General features: G+C 35.7%; 2 protein-coding genes across 2 annotated transcripts in view; one reads left to right on the top strand and one right to left on the bottom strand.

Moving 5' to 3' along the window:
• The window catches only part of lipea (lipase, hormone-sensitive a), a 26,554-nt gene extending 15,923 nt beyond the window's left edge, over positions 1 to 10,631 (bottom strand). Inside the window, exon 1 of the mRNA XM_057827885.1 lies at positions 10,301 to 10,631. The gene's annotated coding sequence lies outside the window, so the exon portion shown is untranslated. The remainder of the gene's footprint in view (positions 1 to 10,300) is intronic.
• The window catches only part of LOC130910508 (sodium/hydrogen exchanger 3-like), a 22,483-nt gene continuing 13,486 nt past the window's right edge, over positions 10,320 to 19,316 (top strand). Inside the window, exon 1 of the mRNA XM_057827884.1 lies at positions 10,320 to 10,771. Within this exon, the coding sequence (XP_057683867.1) occupies positions 10,483 to 10,771 (289 nt within the window). The 5' untranslated portion in view covers positions 10,320 to 10,482. The remainder of the gene's footprint in view (positions 10,772 to 19,316) is intronic.

Here is a 19,316-nt window from a genome sequence, read left to right on the forward strand (position 1 = left end):
CAGATCACATTTGATGGTGATTTTATGCAGAAATGTGAGAAATTCCAAAAGGTTCAAGATACTCTTTCATACCACTGTACATAGTATGGACGCAAAATGATCGAAAAACCTTGAAGGGAATCGTGGAAGCCTTAGTAATGTCAGCAAACATTGTATTGTTGTCGAAAGAAACGACATTGTATCGTATCGTCATTGTTGAAAGAAATTGTATCGTCAGCAAATTGGGATTAACACGACTAGTTAAATGCATACATAATATAAAATTAAACTGATCGAACACCCTTGAATCGAAAACTAATCCTATGGGACTTTGTAATACCAACAAATGTCGTATCGTTGCCCAAAGAATTGATATCATATTTGGTTTTGTCATTAAACTGATGATTTTCTCCCCAAGTTAAATGTTTACATATTATCGTAATGAATCGATCAAAGGCCGGTTGAATTGAAATCAAATCATGTGCATACTTTGTGGAAAGAAATTATATTGTATCGTATTAATTCCATCAAAGCCGCTTGAATAAAAATGGATGAGTGGAAGGAAGACTTTATAGTATCGGTAAATCTCATATCTTTCAAAAAATCGATATCGTATCGCCATGAAATTGGTGAGTTACGGTTCTATTTAACTCATCGGCTGCCACTGGAAGCAATATATATCCAATGATGATATGATTAGTGGCAGGGAATGAGTTAATGATCTGTAATCTGTAAAACAATTTAGAAATTAATCAATGAATGTGATTAGTGCTGCAACGATTAATCGATTAGCTCGAGTAATTCGATTAGAAAAAAGATTCAAATTAAATTTTGCCGCTTCGAGTATTTGTTAAATTAAAGTGGCGTTGTACTGGTTTATTTTGAAAGTGTTTGCATTTAGTTTTATTGATTTGGGTGGCTACACTGCCCTCTAGTGGCAACAGTGAATATGATAAAACTCATTTCACATGGCGCAATCCAGCTGCTCCCTGTTAACCAACATAAGCTAAGTTTTTGTTCGAGCTAATGTTTTTTTTTTAATTCGTAATTTAATTTATGGCTATATTTAGCCATATTTTGTGGGAATATGTGTTTGAACCAATTTATTAAGAGCATTGCACACATAAAAAAAAAGCATTTTGCATTTTATAGCATTTAAGATAGCGGACTTTAGCCATGTAAATTAGCCAGTTGTTCTTTTGTTGTACTTATTATTTTTTTTTATACCATTTGAGGCTCAGCTCAGGTATTCTATTTTTTCTTATCCCATTATTCAATTATTTCGAAATAGCTAGTTCAGTAATTAATCGACTACTAAAATAATCCCTAATGTGATACATTATTTGCTCTATTAAATTTGCGATGAATCTAATTTTGCGATTAATCTATGCATTCTAATGCTACCAGTCAAAATGGTTGGACGTCTATCACCGCCAATGGCACTGATACATGATCCTTGGAAGAGGATGAATCAATGATAATCTGCCAAATAACATAGCAAGTAATCAATCAATTTCATAGTTTAATCTGGCTAACAAATTTGCGATTAATTTAATTTTGTGGTTAATCTATGGGCTCTAAGGCCGCCAATCAAAATGGTTTGGACGTCTATCATCGCCAATGGCACTGATACATGATCCTAGGCAGAGAATTACTTAATATGAGATTAATCTGTCAAATAATTTTGCAAATAATCGATCATATTCATCCGGCCAACAAATCTGCAATTAATCTAATTTTGGGATTAATCTATGCATTCTAATGCTACCAGTCAAAATGAATTGGACGTTTATCACAGCCAATGGCACTGATACATGATCATTGGCAGAGAATGAATTAACGATAGATGATTCTGTCACATAATAGTGCAAGTAATCAATCAATTTCATAGATTTATCTGGCTAACGAATTTGCGATTAATTTAATTTTGTGGTTAATCCATAGGCTCTAAGGCTGCCAATCAAAATGGTTTGGACGTTTATCATCGCCAATGGCGCCGATACATGATTCTTGGCAGAGAATTAACGTGAGATTAATCTGTCAAATAATTGTGCAAATAATTGATCATAGATTCATCCGGCCAACAAATCTGCAATTAATCTAATTTTGTGATTAATCTATGTGTTGGGTCTAAACTAGGCTCAGACCTAAAAGTGACCCTAGAGAGGATGTGAATGACTGAGACAGGTGACAGAGAGTGAGATTTTACCAGACGGTCGGCGAGAGCGCAACGTGCCAAATCGGAGTCTCACCGAAGTCTCTCTCAGAGCTCCTCATTCTGCCGTCTTTTTATTAGGGAGCCGTTGTTATGGTTACACAACACAGTCATGCATTACATCAGTTGCAAGGCCTCATTGTGACGGCAGTTTGTGATTTGCAGCGTACCTCTAAGTGAAGATAGTAACTTTGTTTTGAACACACACACTCGCACAAAATGTGGTTACATTAGTCACTACGCGTGAGTGTGCATTGTTACAGTGTTTATCTATCATTCGCGTCATCGTTTGGGAGTAGTTATGGGAGAGCATACTTGAACAACTGGCGTAATAAGTGTCATACAGATAAGCTTATTTTACACTATGCATTCAAACACCACCAGTCAAAATGGATTGGACCTCTATGGCACGGATAAAAGATCATTGGCTGAGAATGAATTAATGCTTGATTAATCTATCAAATAGAATAGAATAGAATAGAACACCTTTATTGTCATTAAACAATTTGCAATCGATCAATTTCATAGCTTAATCTGGCAAACACATTTGCGATTAATCTAATTTTGGTGATTAATCTATGCATTCTAGCTCTACCAGTCAAAATGGATTGGAAGTCTATCACCGCCATTGGCCGTGATACATGATCATTGGCTGAGAATAAATTAATGGTTGATTAAACTACCAAATAATTTTGCAAGCAATCGATCAATTTCATAGATTAATCTGGCTCACACATTTGCGATTAATCTAATTTTGCGGTTAATCTTTGGACTCTAACGATGCCAATCAAAATGGATTGGACGTCTACCACTGCCAGTGGCGCTGATACATGATCATTGGCAGAAAAATAATTAATGATCGATTAATCTGTTATAAGATTTTGCAAGTCAGTGATCAATTTCATAGATTCAGCCGGCTAACAAATTTGCAATTAATCAAATTTTCTGATTAATCCACGCATTCTGACTAGGGCTGTCAAAATTATCGCGTTAACGGGCGTTAATTAATTCTTTAAATTAATCACGTTAAAATATTTGACGCAATTAACGCAGATTCCCTGCTCAGACAGATTTAAATGACGGTACAGTGAAACGCTCACTTGTTGTGTTTTATAGAGTTTTGCCGCCCTCTGCTGGCGCTTGGCTGCGACTGATTTTATAGGCTTCAGCACCCATGAGCATTGTGTAAGTAATTATTGACATCAACAATGCCGGGCTACTAGTTTATTTTTTGATTGAAAATTTTACAAATTTTATCAAAACGAAAACATTAAGAGGGGTTTTAATATAAAATTTCTATAACTTGTACTAACATTTTTCTTTTAAGAACTACAAGTCTTTCTATCCATGGATCGCTTTAACAGAATGTTAGTAATGTTAATGCCATCTTGTTGATTTATTGTTATAATAAACAAATACAGTCCTTATGTACCGTATGTTGAATATATATATCCATCTTGTGTCATATCTTTCCATTCCAACAATAATTTACAGAAAAATATGGCATATTTTATAGATGGTTTGAATTGCAATTAATTGCGATTAATTACGACTAATTAAATTTTAAACTGTAATTAACTCAATTAAAAATTTTAATCGTTTGACAGCCCTAATTCTGACACTACCAGTCAAAATGGATTGGACGTCTATCACCGCTAATGGCACTGATACATGATCCTTGGCATGGAAATAATAATAGCTTAATGCATCAAAAAATATTGCAAGTAATCGATCAATTTCATAGATTAATCTGGCTAACAAATTTGCGATTAATCTAATTTTAAGGTTACTCTATGGACTCTAAAACTGCCAATCAAAATGGTTTGGACATCAATCATCGCCAGTGGCACTGAAACATGATCCTTGCCAAAAAATGAGCTCACAATAAATTAATCTGTCAAATCCATCGCCATCAATGGCAGTGAATGAGTTAAATGTGGGCATAATATCGCATTGAATTGAAAACGAATAACTTAAAACTGCAATTTCTGCAAATATTGTATCGTTGTCCAAAGAAATGCTATAAAAATTTTATGAAAGCGGTGATTTAAATCCCTGCCTGAAAAGTTAAGACAACCACCTGATTACCTCTGACCTCAGAGAGACATTTTCTTAGCGTGTCTTAGGACAGGTTAACATTTAGTTGACTCATAAACTGTCAACAGAGCCAGTGGGATGAAAGAGAACACCAGCATGGAATTGAGAGTGCTGGTGTCTGCATGCGTGGATGTCTTTCAGTTCAGTTTTGTGTATTAATCACTTTTTCAACTCTCCGTTACTTATCTCGCACTGAGTTGACTCGGAAGTTATGAATCAAAAAAATAGTTTGCCAGGAAAATCGGATGTAAATAGTTGTAAAGTTTATATGATGGTATTTCATCAGGTGACGTTATCTTTGGCGAAATTACTACACGTGAGTTCCACCAGGAAACATTTAAGTATTGATAAAAAACGCAATACTTTTATGGTGCTATTGTGCGTTTCTTTTATTTTATGAGATATTAAAAATAGTAACAAAAAAAAAATGCAAAGATCGCTCGAAGTTGAAGACAGATTTTAAAGCTGTAATGTGAAGTAAGGTTGGCCAACCATGTTTTTGAATAATATCAATGGCTAAACATTTATAAGCATATTTTCGTTATTTTTTTTAACGCAACCCTTCCAGATTCTTTGTTTAACCCATAGCAACGCCCTTGACAACGAAAATGCTTTTCTTCGGCAATCTTCGGAAATTACGTCATACCGGGAAGTGCGAGGGAAGTCCGCCATAGAACAGTATTGTTTGTTGCATTGCTTTTCGGTAAGATGCCACGGCGGTGTGTGGCGATGTTTTGTTCTCACTCAAACAAAAAGTTGTATGAGTGGCCAAAGGATAGCAAGGCACGTAAATGGACATCTTTCGTTCGCACGAAGCGAATGAATTTCACGCCATCATCGAGTAGTGTTCTCTGCTGCAAACACTTCGAAGATGCCCGCTTCCTTAACCGGTCTGTTTATGATCAAAGATGTGCCAAAAAGTAAGTGTGATTTTTGGATAGATGACTGATGACTTTGTCAAAGCAGAGCTGCCAATTGTTGTGGAATGTACAGTAGAAGCTAGCGACGTTAGCCGAAAGCCACCTCGTGGCAATAGTCGTGGCATAGTTGTTGTTGTGTTCGCTAGGGTTACGTCCCAAGGACGGCTCGCGAAGGGCGTAACATAAAACGAGCCACACAATTTCACAAGTGGCACAAAATTTACACAACAATCAAACTTGAAAATGAATATGTACAAAATGTAGATGAAGCCCGGCTTCAGGGTAAGCCCAGGCCAAAACAACAAAAAAAAAGGAATCTACACTTGAACCCCACCCACTAACTAAACCCTGATCATGAAAAAGAACGAAGAAAAGACAGCCACTAACCTAGCTTCTTACGCTAAAAAAAACAGGAGAAAAAGGATTGAACAGAAATGGCGACTTACCCCTTCTTGCTTCAGTGCTCTTATTTACAGTGGTGAACAAAAACGATCCAATAACGAATAAACACAAAAGACCTCACCGAAAAATCGGGAGTGTATCAGACCAAATCAAGTGCAAACGAGCGTGAATGGCGAGCAAACAGCTGGCGAGGAGGACCGCGGCAGATTGCTGTCAAATGTGACCGTTGACAGCTCAAGTCCCGCAGTGAATCATGGGAAATGTAGTCTCGGGACAACACTGAAGTGGTGCTTTGTAATCTGTTCGCTTGTGTGAAAAAACTACATTTCCTCACGCCATTAGACGCCACTTCCTGCCGATAGCCCCAGCTAGGAAGTAGTAGTAGCTGGTAGTACGAGGCGAGGCGGAGATGAGCGAGAAGCAAAACTTCGCGGTCGAATGTGGCGGCAGTCTGCTATTATTTTGTTTTCTTATTGTTGCCACAGTAAAGTGGAGAAAGCCATCAATGACTCATCTCCTTCTTTCCCCCCAATGTTTTTATATTATTATTTTATATGCACGAGAGCTGCAGGATCTGCCAAAATGAACATGCAGTCTGATTATAATTTTTTTAAACAATGTCATCAGATAGACAAAAACATAAAATTATGTGCAAATGCCTGCATCTTCAAATCATGAAAATAATAACAGCCTATATCTTACCAATCTTGTAATCTCGATGGGTCTTGTCTCCATTCCATGTCAGGTAGTCTAGGCACATTGTTTGCATCCTGATTAGCGTCTGGCTAATACATGTTAGGTCCAACATAAAATTCCAACCTCCTCTTCTTCCTCCAACTCTTCAAAAACTTGGATCTCCTCCCTTGCGCTCGATCTATCGCTTATATCGCTGTTTGAATCATTGTTTGAAGGCCTTTGTATGGTGGCCGTATGGAGCGCTGCCATCGCTGTTCTCGGTGTGACGTATCACTTCCGGGTTCGTCCCCTTTCAGGCTCGAACTTCGGAAACGTGATTATTTTGTCAAATATATAACATATAAATTATTTTTTCATGCTTCATTTGTTGGACAATGTTTAATTACTTTAATTGTGACCCTATTTGGCATGTTATGAAATTACTTCACATTTCTGCTTTAAGTAGTCGTGAAAGCTAATTTCTAGTTCGTGGAAGGAAACAAATACATTTTTATAAATTGTTAAGGAAGCTGTTAAACGTTTAAAGTATATTTAACTACCTGTAAAAAATGAGGCCAAATGACACACACAATTTATCATAAAAAGACTCATGTCGACGATGGATTCTAATACTATGACTGGGTAAATTAACTCTTGAGTTTACTTCCTTATTGATTAATACGGTTAATTATTTCAACTGCGCGTTAATTTCATGTTTCACGACAATGGCAGTAAATGTCAAATAAAAGCTTGCTTAATGCTACTTTTGGATTAATTACTTAATTGTGTATACTAAAATCCGATTAAACTAATTTATTCTCATGCGATTAAAATGAGAAACTATTTCCCCGCCATAAAAAATACACATTCAACACGAGCGTCGCCAGCCTCTCCCAGTTCAAATAGGTTGGACGTCTATCGTCATCAATAGGTGTTTGCGTGCGTAATTCGATTGTTGAATTAATTACTGAGTTGTGTGTATTACAATGTGATTAATCTACTGTAATTTTCGGCAGGGCCGCCCAGGCCATTTGGGGGCCCTAAGCAAAATAATGCAAAGAGGCCCATAATTTTTGGCCCACCATTTCGTCACAGTTTACTGTGAAACCCATACATGCAATCCAACCCATACGTCCATATTTTGTATATTATTCAGAAAGAAGTTAAGGAAGAACTTGTATTTTTTTAAGCTTGTAATCAAGTATCAAAACTCACAAAAGTCAAATAAAGCAAACTGTAGTAAACAAAGTAGAATATAAATTTTAAAATTGCCAGATTGGGGGCCCGCTAGTTGTCAGGGGCCCTAAGCAGCTGCATAGTCTGCGTATTGGCTGGGCCGGCCCTGATTTTCGGACTATAAGGCCCACCTGACTATGAGCTGCCATCCACCAAATCTGACACGTAAACAACTTTTGTTCAGAAATAAGCCGCATTGGACTATAAGCAGCAGCTGTCCTAACTGTATTATGGGATATTTACACCAAAAGGTATTAACCGGTAACACTTTATTTGACAGCGGCATCATAAGACTGTCTTAAGACCAAATGAACCACCATGAAGCTTTGAACCAATTGGCTGCAAAGCTTCAAGAAGCCTTATTTGGCCATCACTGCTCCCTTGGGGGAGACAGTCAACCTCTGTTGCCACGTGCTGTCAACACTGTTGTCTTCCAACATGCCTCCTAGCATGCATCGCAGCGCTACAGATGTAATAACAATCAAAATTCATGTTCTGTGCTCATTATTTCTTTAGTTACTGTTCCAGTTGTTTCATTAATTGCTAGTTATGGTGTTTGGTAACACTTCATTTGACAGTGGCGCCATAAGACTGTCATTAGACAATCATAATTAAGACATGACACTGTCATGAGCGTTAATGAATGCTAATAGCAGTTGTTATTTCGTGTCATCTGGCAAATTATCTCACTTTTGAATGGATGTAAAAGGTCCGGGCTGGATATAAATGGAGTGACATAATTTGCCTGATGACACCTAATGACACCTGTCATTAGCATTCAGGAATGCCCACGATAGTGTCATGTCATAATTATGACCGTCTTATGACATTCTTATGACGCCACTGTCAAACAAAGTGTTACCTATTCACTCAAATAAAAATACAAATAAGACCACTGGATTATAAAGCGCATGGGAGTTTGATATACTCCCATTGTGGTTGTTCAATATGTTTTGTTTTTTAGGAGAAAGCAATGAGTAGGAAAGGGCGTATGAGGGGGACAGAAAAGGAAGGAAGCAGACAGAAGAGGAGAAGAACAAACAACAACAAGGCATAAACTGTAACATGCCCATGCTACCTATGAACATACAGTAGAGGTGCTATTGCTAGCTAATTATGTTTACCCGTGGACACCATGTGGGGGCCTGATAACTGAGGAGAAAGAGGAGGGGATGCTAGTCAAAACGAGACATGATTAAGCGGGGTGATGCGTGCACAATTCAGCAATGTGAGGTGGGGAACACAGTATGACGTAAATCACATGGTAGCAGGTGGGTAGAGTAGCCAAAAATTTTACTCAAGAGTAGCTTTCCTTCAAAATAATAATAATCAAGTAAAAGTAGTCAGCCAAAAATGGACTCAAGTACAAGTAAAAAAGTATTTTGTCAGAATATTCCAGGAATGAGTAACATTGTGAGTACCTGCTTAAGCTGTTTGATTTTTTTTAAACAATGATATTTTTTTCTCAGCAAAAAGTTATCTATATGAACTGCTATTATTATACTGTATTATAACCTATTAAATAACCATTTTAAGCAAAAGAAATACAAAAAAAAAAAATCATTGAATTCTGGAGAGAGAAAAAAAAATACAGTAATGAAGCATTATTCGGCCAAAGAGCGTGAGTGCCCTCTAGTGGAGAAAACTTATTTCCCGTTATAAAACTAAAAGGATCATATCTCCGGTTTTCTCTGGTCAATCGGTGCCAAATAAAAACTGGGAGAGAGATTAAAATCCGCACTTTCGAGTCATGTTGACGTTGGCGCTCTGTGTCAATGCAAACAATTTTTACGGTGCTTTAAAGTCTCCATGTGATTGAACAGGCCGGCGTGATCATCGAACAGCAAGCTTGAGTCTGATTGGTATAGTGGAGTCATGTGATTATTGTTAAGACGTCTCACTGGTAAAACTGGTAGCACCATTGTTGATGTCTTTGGCAAGAAAAAAAGTAAAAATCTAATCTGTAACGACTAGTGTAGCCCAAAAGTAGTGGAGTAAGAGTAGCCTTTTTTCTTCAGATATCTACTCAAGTAAAAGTAAAAAGTATGGATTTGTAAAACTACTATTAGAAGTACATATTTCTCAAAAAATTACCCAAGTAAATGTAACGGAGTAAATGTAACGCGTTACTACCCACCTCTGCATGTAAGTATGGGTATGTTGACTTCCTATTCTAGGCTACCTGATCGCTAATCCTGGCACTGACAATCTCTCTATCTAAGTGCACCCAGTTATGCGTGGACCTACTCAGACGTATGATAGTCCTACAGAAAAGTGGAAATGCTGCACGGGGGCCACCCCAGGTTCCCACCACCGACCCAGCCAATTAGGTTAGGGCGGTCTAACGGACCATCCGTGACCCCATTAGTCGGCCCTCAGGGAAGTGAGTAGGAGACGCACCAACGCCCACCCACCTGGACCCCCAACCACATCCCCAGCTCCCTGACAGATGCAGGACACCTACGCCCCACTAGGCCTAGGTTAGGTAAGGATCCCCACCCGGAGGTGGGGTGACACTCCACCTGCGTGACAGCCAAAACATTTCATGCAATTAAAATTAGTAACCATTCCCCAGCCCTGAAACAAAGGAATTCATACATGTAATTCAAAGTCCAATTTAAAATAGCCTTTGAAGTTATACAGTCAACTTTACAAGTTTAACATGAGGTAAAAGAGGCATATAAACCATCCGTGAGTGAAATACAGTTGACAAACTAGCTGAGCCAGGAAGAAAGTAGGAGGAGACAGACAAGCATGAAGATGGGCTGAGCCTCACCTGCTGTATAAAAAAAACGGTGTAGCCTTGACTGACTGGTGATCCGCAGAGTCCCAGTGTGGTACTCAGGACAGATAAGGATGTGGATGTACGCGTGAAAGCAAACAGGAGACACAAAAGAGAAAAAAGTGACTGCGCATCTACTTCAATTTTTTTCTTGAGGTTCAAACGGCATTGCAACTATGTGGCGGGTAGCACTTTTATTGTGCGTGATTTTAATGGTTACTCAAGTTTTGAGTTTCCCCGGCATGAATCGGTCTGAACACGATGATCATGAGGTCACCTCCAGTCCGCACGATGTGGCGGAATCTGGTCACGATGAGACTGGGGAAGGTCACGGCGACGGTCACGGTGAGGGTCACGGAGGTGAGCCCATCACGACACTGCCGATCGTGTCTTGGAAGTGGAGCCATGTTTCGGTTCCGTACTTGGTGGCGCTGTGGATTTTGGTCTCCTGGATCTGCAAATTGAGTGAGTACATTGGAATTTTGCTTGTTGTGAGGTCGACAAAGTGAAGAGAACTTTTTGAAAAGGGGAAGAAATGAATATGGGAACAGATTATACATGTCATGGGAAAAAAAGGATTTTCTCTATTATATGGAAGTAAGATTTACTTGAGTATTAATTTCTCTGACTACCTTGTACAGACAGAGATTTTTATCTGTATGTATAGATGTATATATACATGTATATAGATGTATGTACAGATAGATGTATATATGTATGTCTAGATAGATAGATAGATAGATAGATAGATAGATAGATAGATAGATAGATAGATAGATAGATAGATAGATAGATAGATAGATAGATAGATAGATAGATAGATAGATAGATAGATAGATAGATAGATAGATAGATAGATAGATAGATAGATAGATAGATAGATAGATAGATAGATAGATAGAGGTCTGGAAAGATATATGCATATATGTATAGATAGATGTATAGACACAGCGTGTCTATCCTCACACAGGCAGGCAGACAGACAGACAGATAGATGTATGCATACAGTAGATATATGTATACATAGTTGTCTAGATAGATAGATGTACAGTATCTCTTGAATGCATAGATGCATAGATAGATGTATAGATAGATTTATAGATGGATGTATAGATGAACTGTATAGTTAGATGTATCGATAGATAGATCCACAGATACATGTATAGATTTATAGACAGATGTATAGATAGATCCATAGATAGATAGATGTATAGATGCATAGATAGATAAATGTATAGATGCATAGTTAGATAGATGTATAGACATAGCGTTTCTATCCTCACACAGCCAGGCAGGCACAGACAGACAGATAGATGTATGCATAGATAGATGTATAGACACAGTGTGTCTATCCTCACACGGGCAGGGAGACAGACAGACAGATGTATGCATACAGTAGATACACAGTATGTATAGATAGTTGTCTAGATAGATAGATGTACAGTATGTCTTGAATGCATAGATGTATAGATGCATAGATAGATGTAGATAGATTTATAGATGAATGTATAGATGTACTGTATAGTTAGATGTATAGATAGTTATACATAGACAATGGGTTGGCGGCAGCACCAATGGTGTGTGAATGTGTGTGTGAAAGGGTAAATGTGTGCTAATGTAAAGCGCTTTGGGCATTGTAACAATGTAGATAAAGCAGTGTATAAGTACTCTCCACTCGCCATAGACAGATGTATAGATGCATAGATAGATGTATAGATTGATAGATAGATGTATGATAGATAGATACATGGATAGATAGATGCATAGATGCATATGTAGATAAATAAATATATAGATGCATAGATAGATGTATAGATAGATTTATAGATAGATGTATAGACAGATATATGTATAAATGGATAGATAAGTGTACAGATGCATAGCTAGATAGATTATATCGACACAGAGTGTCTATCCTCACACAGGCAGGCAGATGTATGCATAGATGTATGTATAGATAGCTGTCTAGATAGATAGATAGTCTTAGATGGATCGATGTATAGATAGATATGTAGATGCACAGATAGATGTATGGATGCATAGGTAGATAGATGTATAGACTGATAGATGTATAAATCGATAGATAGATAGGTAGGTAGGTAGGTAGGTGTCTTAGATGGATCGATGCATAGATAAATATGTAGATACACAGATAGATGTAAAGATGCATAGCTAGATAGATGTATAGATTGATAGATGTATAGACAGATAGATGTATAGATAGATAGATAGATAGATAGATAGATAGATAGATAGATAGATAGATAGATAGATAGATAGATAGATAGATAGATAGATAGATAGATAGATAGATAGATAGATAGATAGATGTACTGTCTAGATTTACAGACAGATAGATAGACAGACGGATGGATAGATTTTATTAACAGACTTAAGGTCCAAATTACAACAGCACAATACAAGGAAAAGATAAAAAAATAAAAAACAAAATAATAATTCATATGTCAACTGTGGTTGGAATTCTGATTGTTAAGAGAGTTTAGGTGTCCTGCTATTACATTTGGGCCTAAAAAAACTATAGTAAGATTGCCGACCATTCAAAACTTAGTATTAATGAAAACAAATTTGGTCAAGCATGGTATTCCAGAAACATTTTTATATTTATATTTCATATTTACTTTATGAATACAGCAATGACTATTGCATGTAATTTACAAGAACAAATTTGCTTTCGATACTTAACGTATTGGCTTTAATAGCGATAATCACCTGAGATTGTGATTAATCGCATTTTCAATGTCACAGTCCAATTTAATGCAAAATTTCAACAGTTATAATAATAAAACCTCATTTGATACTTTAATCGCAACAAATTGCATGAGATTGAGATTAATCCCATTTTAATACACACAATCCAATAATAAATTTGAAAGTTGTATCAGAGGCATTTTCATTTTAAACTTACCATCATAATATTGAAATCTTTTTATACTTAACTCATTGGCTTTAATCGCAATTAATCATGCGAGATTAATTGTGATTCATTTTGTTCTCATACACACGAGCCAATAATAAATCTGAAAGTGGGATTGGAGGGACTTTTATTTCAAATATCGCAATTAATCGTGTGATATTGTAAATAATCCCATTTTCATAGTTTTGACAGCAGTTTTCAACGCACTTTTATTCTAAACGTACTACCATATTAATTCCTAAATATTAATTTATATTAATCCGTTGGCTGCCGTAGACGGTGATAGCCATCCAATCCCCTCACTTGATCGCTGCCAACCTCTCCTAGTCAAATTGGCTTGGACGTCTAGCTTTGTCAATGTTTTGGTCACTCTTGCTCATACCATCAACCAAATTAAGGTCATCCTGTTGCATCTCGTGATTATTTTTGTGTACACACAACAAAATGCAAAGCACTGTGGACACTGTAAATGACTCCATGTGCGTGCTGACATGTTTGTGTTAGAGTCAACAGACAAAATATGGGACATGACTCTATGAAGGATTGGAGCAAGACAATTCGGGCAATTTAGATGTGTCACAACTTGCAACATAGCGTGTTATGATGTTTTTAGATCACACATGGTACTTCCGTTTGGATTTTTAAACCAAAGGGTTGATGAGTTTTGTGGAATTTGATATGACTGCATTATCTTTAAAGGAACTACACACTGGAAATAAAGTATATGACGGTTGTCCTGTAAAGCCAAACACATAGGTGCACACCCTGTGTTGACTTAAACACTCATCGTGGAGGGACAAAATGCGGACAATGACACTAATTTTCCCAGATCTTGTTTCCTGCTCAGGGATTTACAATGCTTGCTTTCTTCACTTTTTCACCTTGCAGCCGAGTCATGATAGCTTGTTTTTCAAGGACAATGAGAGAAGCTTGAAGACGTTTTTCTGACTTATTATTAGGGGTGTTTTTAAAAAAATATTTATTGAGTCGATTTCATTTTTCTTAGTTTTTTTTTTTGCTTTTCTTCGGTTAATTTTCTGCGTTTTGTGGAGTATTTTTTCTTTTGTTCAAATTTTTTCTCCTGCGTTCTGTTTTCCTCTATTCGTTTATAATTTTTTTCCCTTCGTTCTGTTTTCCTCTATTTGTTTATAATTTTTTTCCCTTCTGTTTTTCCTGTATATTTGTTTTATTATTATTTTTTTTTAAATATTTATAATTTTCTTAATCATTCGCATCATTTTTTTAAAAAGATGCAAAAAATTATTTCGAGAAAAATTCATTCAAAGAAAAGATTGCGTATTATTATTTTTTTTCAGATTTTTCTCTCCTATCATCGGTTTTTCTTGTTTATCTTTTTTTCTATTATTTTCTTTTATCTTTTTTTTCCTTCTGTGTTCAGTTCTTTTTCCCCCAAAATATTTTAAGTTTTTAGGATTTTTTCATTTTTCATTATTAATTACAAAAAATGGGGGGAAAAAAACTCAGGAAAACTGTTTAAAAAAAAAAAGAAGGGGAAAAAAAGCAGAAAAAATACTCAGTCATAAAGTTTTTTTTTAAAGTATGATATACTAAATACTAAATACATATAAAATGTCCAGAAACATTACTTTTTTTTTAAATCAACAAATAAATGAATAAAGAATAAATTACTTGTGTCGACTCAGGAAAACTAGTATTTATCCCCTCAGATAATTGCAATGCATGTTATTGCTATTAAACGTTTATTAACTCAAAATTCTTATAATTAAAAAAAAAAAAAATATATATATATATATATATATATACGGATTTTTTTTTTTTTAATTCTTGTAAAAAATAAATTAAATATATATAATTTTAAATTAATCCTGATTTTCTTGTACATTGTTTTTTTTTGTTTTTTTTTTAAATATTCTTGGGATTTCTCGAGGAATGTTTTTTTTCATCATTTCTCACCATTTTTAAAAAGATATGCAAAAAACACGAAATTGATTTAGAAAAATGGGGGGGTTACTCAGGAAAACTGGGAAAAATGTCAAAAAACAACAAAGAAAAAAATAGAAAAACTATTTATAAAAACAAAAATCAGATATAACGTAAAATAAAAAAAAAACACAAAAACATTTTTAAAAAAATACAAAAAAAATATATGATGAATTAAAAATTATTAAATTACTCAGAAAATGAGTTTTCCCACAAAATGATTGCAGTATATCTGTTATTGCTATTAAAAAGTTTATTACTCTTCCAGTGACATTGATGATGACTGACGTGTAATCATGTGGCTCTTTTCATCAATGTAAATTGAATTAGTTTATGACTGTTAGAAGTCCAATCCATTTTAGCTGGGAGGTTGGCAGCGAATTAACAAACGGATTTGACCTCTATTGCCGTCAATGGCAGTCAATGAGTTTTGATATTATGTCACACCCGCATATGAACTCACATGCCCAACTATCAAACGCTACCGACAAAGCTAGCAAAAATTACATAGCCTGAGCTGATCTTCATTTGCCAGACGTTTTCTAGTAAAAGAACAAAGAAGGTACATTTGTGGGTGTTTTTTTTTTTTCACTTTCAACCTATAAACTCCTTATTTGGCTAGCTCGTTGTCGTTTACATGGCTGATAGCGAACAGAGGTCACCGTTTTATATGGACATGTTCAGATTGCGCGTGTACTAGTGATTTCTAAATGCTGCTAAAACGGCTTCTTTTTGTAAAGTATGACAGTTTAATTCAGTGCCAAATGTTTTTGTAGACAATATTAGCTTGTTTTGTAACATTAATGGCAATAAACGTCCAATTAGTTTAAAGTTGGAGGACTAAAAAATGGCGCCGCACTGTAAATCAGATATTTAAAAAGCTTCTGTTGGATTTTTGTTGTTGTTGCTGAGTTAACGGAGTACGTCCATTTTTCAACTTGCACTACGGGTTGCACAACAGCAGCGTCAATCATTACTCGGTAAAAACGTAACCAAACACATCCAGAGCTACTCATTGAACATCCATCAAATTTCTCGTAACTCTTTACTTATCACTTAATCCTCCACTCTGAGAGCGTCGCGCCAAACGTTGACGCCTGCGTTCAAAGCCGGACACCTTTTCTGGACATCCGTTCCGCGCCGTTAAATTCAACGATGGGACGGATCGCATAAAAAGGCAGAGTCTGGTGTTCTGCTTGACTGCACATTGTGAGAGGAACTTGGAAAAACTGAAAAATTCTGTAGGATTTGGGGCTAGTTGACACTTTTTGTTAGTTTTTTGTCCAAATGGAACCACGAGGACATGCGCGAATTTGGCTTTTAGTGTCAATTTTGCTTATTTTTTTCATCCCTGGGGTCAAGGTGGAAAGCGGGGACCCTACGCAAGAACATCATGAAGACCACTCTTCCACAATCAGCGGAATTCCCATCGTGTCTTTTAAGTGGCATCATGTGGAGACGCCGTATCTAATTGCTTTATGGGTCTTGGTTGCGTTTTTGTCCAAACTGGGTATGTAAAAAGACAGTTGATACTGAGTACTCACTTTTATCTCGTGATTTAAATTAATCACAATCCAGTAATTAATTCAAAAGAAGAATTAAATAGTTTAATGGATTGGACGTCTATTGCTGTCAATGGCAGCCAAGGAGTTAGAGAAATATTAATCTATATGAACAAGTGCTGCAATGATTAATCGATTAACTCAAGTAATTTGACTAGAAAAACGATTCAAATTAAATTTTGCTGCTTCGAGTATTCGTTTAATTAAAGTGGCATATTAATGGTTTGTTTTGAAAGTGTTTGCATTTGGTTATATTGACTTGGGTGGATACACTGCCCTCTAGTGGCAATAGTGAATATAACTCATTTCGCATGGCTGAATCCAGCTGCTCCCTGTTAAGACCACCATAAGCTAAGTTTTTGTATTGTAATTCAAAATTTAGTTTATAGGTATATTTAGCTATTTTTTTGTGGGAACACGTGTTTAAACCATTTGTTAAGAGCACTGTTAAAAAAACACTAGCATATTATAGCATTTAAGATAGCGTACTTTTGCAATGTGAGTTAGTTAATAATTGTTATTTTGTTGTACTTAGATCAACATTTATTTATTTTTTAATACCATTTAAGGCTCATCTCAGGTATTTTAATTTTTTATGTTCCTTATCCAATTACTCGATTATTCAAACTAACTAGTTGATCGATTAATCGACTACCAAAATAATTCATAGCTGCAGCCCTAATATGAACAAAACGGATGCCAATATTTGGATGATTGCCAATAGATTAGAAATGATCAATTTTAGGGCTGGGCTACTATTAATGTACTTATTTTAATCGCATGAGGTTCATTTAGATTAATCGCATTTTAATACATACAATCCAGTCATGAATTAAAACATTTTTTAAGCATATTAATGTATTGTGTTTGAATGATTGAATGTCTACAGCAGCCAAACAGTTAATTAAATGTTAATCTATATGAACTCAATGGGCTTTGCAATTGGCTAGCGACCGATTCAGGTTGTACCCCGCCTAGTGCCCAGTTAGCTGGGATTGGCTCCAGCACCTCCGTGACCCTTGGGAGGATAAACAGCTTGGAAAATGAATGAATGAATGAATGAACTTAATGGCTGCCAATATTTGAATGATAGCCGATAGATTACAAATGGTCAATTTTAGGGCTGGGCTACAAGTAATGTACTCATTTTAATCGCATGAGGTTCATTTAGATTAATCGCATTTATATCCACACAATCCAGTATAATACAAAGGAAGAATTGAAAATTGGATCGGACGTCCATAGCTGTCAATGGCAGCCAAAGAGTTAATGCTGCAGCTATCGATTATTTTAGTCGTCAATTAATCAATGAACTAGCTAGTTTGAATAATCGAGTAATCAGATAAGGAACGTAAAAAATTAAAATACCTGAGCTGAGCCTCAAATGGAATAAAATTAAATAAATTAGTGAGGATCTAAGTACAACAAAAGAACAACTGGCTAATTTACATAGCAAAAGTCAGCTAGCTTGAATGCTATAAAATGCTAACATTTTTTTTTTTTTTTTTTTAACAATGCTCTTAACAAATGGTTCAAACACATATTATGGTTCAAACACATAACTAACTAAACATACCTATAAACCAAATTATGAACTCATTAAAAAAACACACAGATTAGCTTGAAAAAAAACTTAAGCTAAATATACATATAATCTAAATTAGGAATGCATTAAAAAACATTAGCTCCAACAAAAGCTTAGCTTATGTTGGACTTAACAGGGAGCTGCTGGATTCAGCCATGTGAAATGAGTTATATCATATTCACTGTTGCAATTAGAGGGCAGTGTATCCACCCAAATCAATACAACTAAAAATAAACCATTAAAACGCCACTTTAATCAAACGAATACTCGAAGCAGCAAACTATAATGTGAATCTTTTTTCTAATCAAATTAGTCGAGTTAATTAATTTATCGTTGCAGCACTAAATGAAATATAAATTGATATGAACGCAATAGCTGGGAATATTTGGATAATAGCCGATAGATTGGAAATGGTAAATATTATGGCTGGGCTACAAGTACTGTACTTATTTTAGGCTGGGCTACAAGTACTGTACTCATTTTAATCGTGTGAGGTTAATTTAGATTAATCGCATTTTAAAACACACTCTCCAGTAATGAATTCCAAAAAGTGATTAAGTCTAGTAATGTATTGTGTTTGAATGATTTAATGTCTATGGCAGCCAAAGAGTTTATGAAATATTAATCTATATGAACTAAAAAAAAATATTAGGGCTCGGCGATGGGCACTCATTTCAAACACGATTAATTGTGTGAGATTTCAATTAGACTCTAGTTTACTGAATTAAAAAAAAAAAGAAATCTACCAATCACTCACATCAGTTATGATTCAAAGTATGTCCGTCATTCAACACCTCAAGACAACATAAATCACCATTTGTTGCCTTTTACCGCTTGCCTTAGCTTGATTATTAAGCCATAAAGTCAAGTGACCTCAACCAAACGTCCGTTTAGTTATGCTAAGTTATTTCTGGGCATTCATATACGACGGTTAATGATACGCCAAGGACAAAAAGTTCAAAAGTA

This window comes from Corythoichthys intestinalis, chromosome 22 (assembly GCF_030265065.1).
Source record: "Corythoichthys intestinalis isolate RoL2023-P3 chromosome 22, ASM3026506v1, whole genome shotgun sequence".
Lineage (NCBI taxonomy): Eukaryota > Metazoa > Chordata > Actinopteri > Syngnathiformes > Syngnathidae > Corythoichthys > Corythoichthys intestinalis.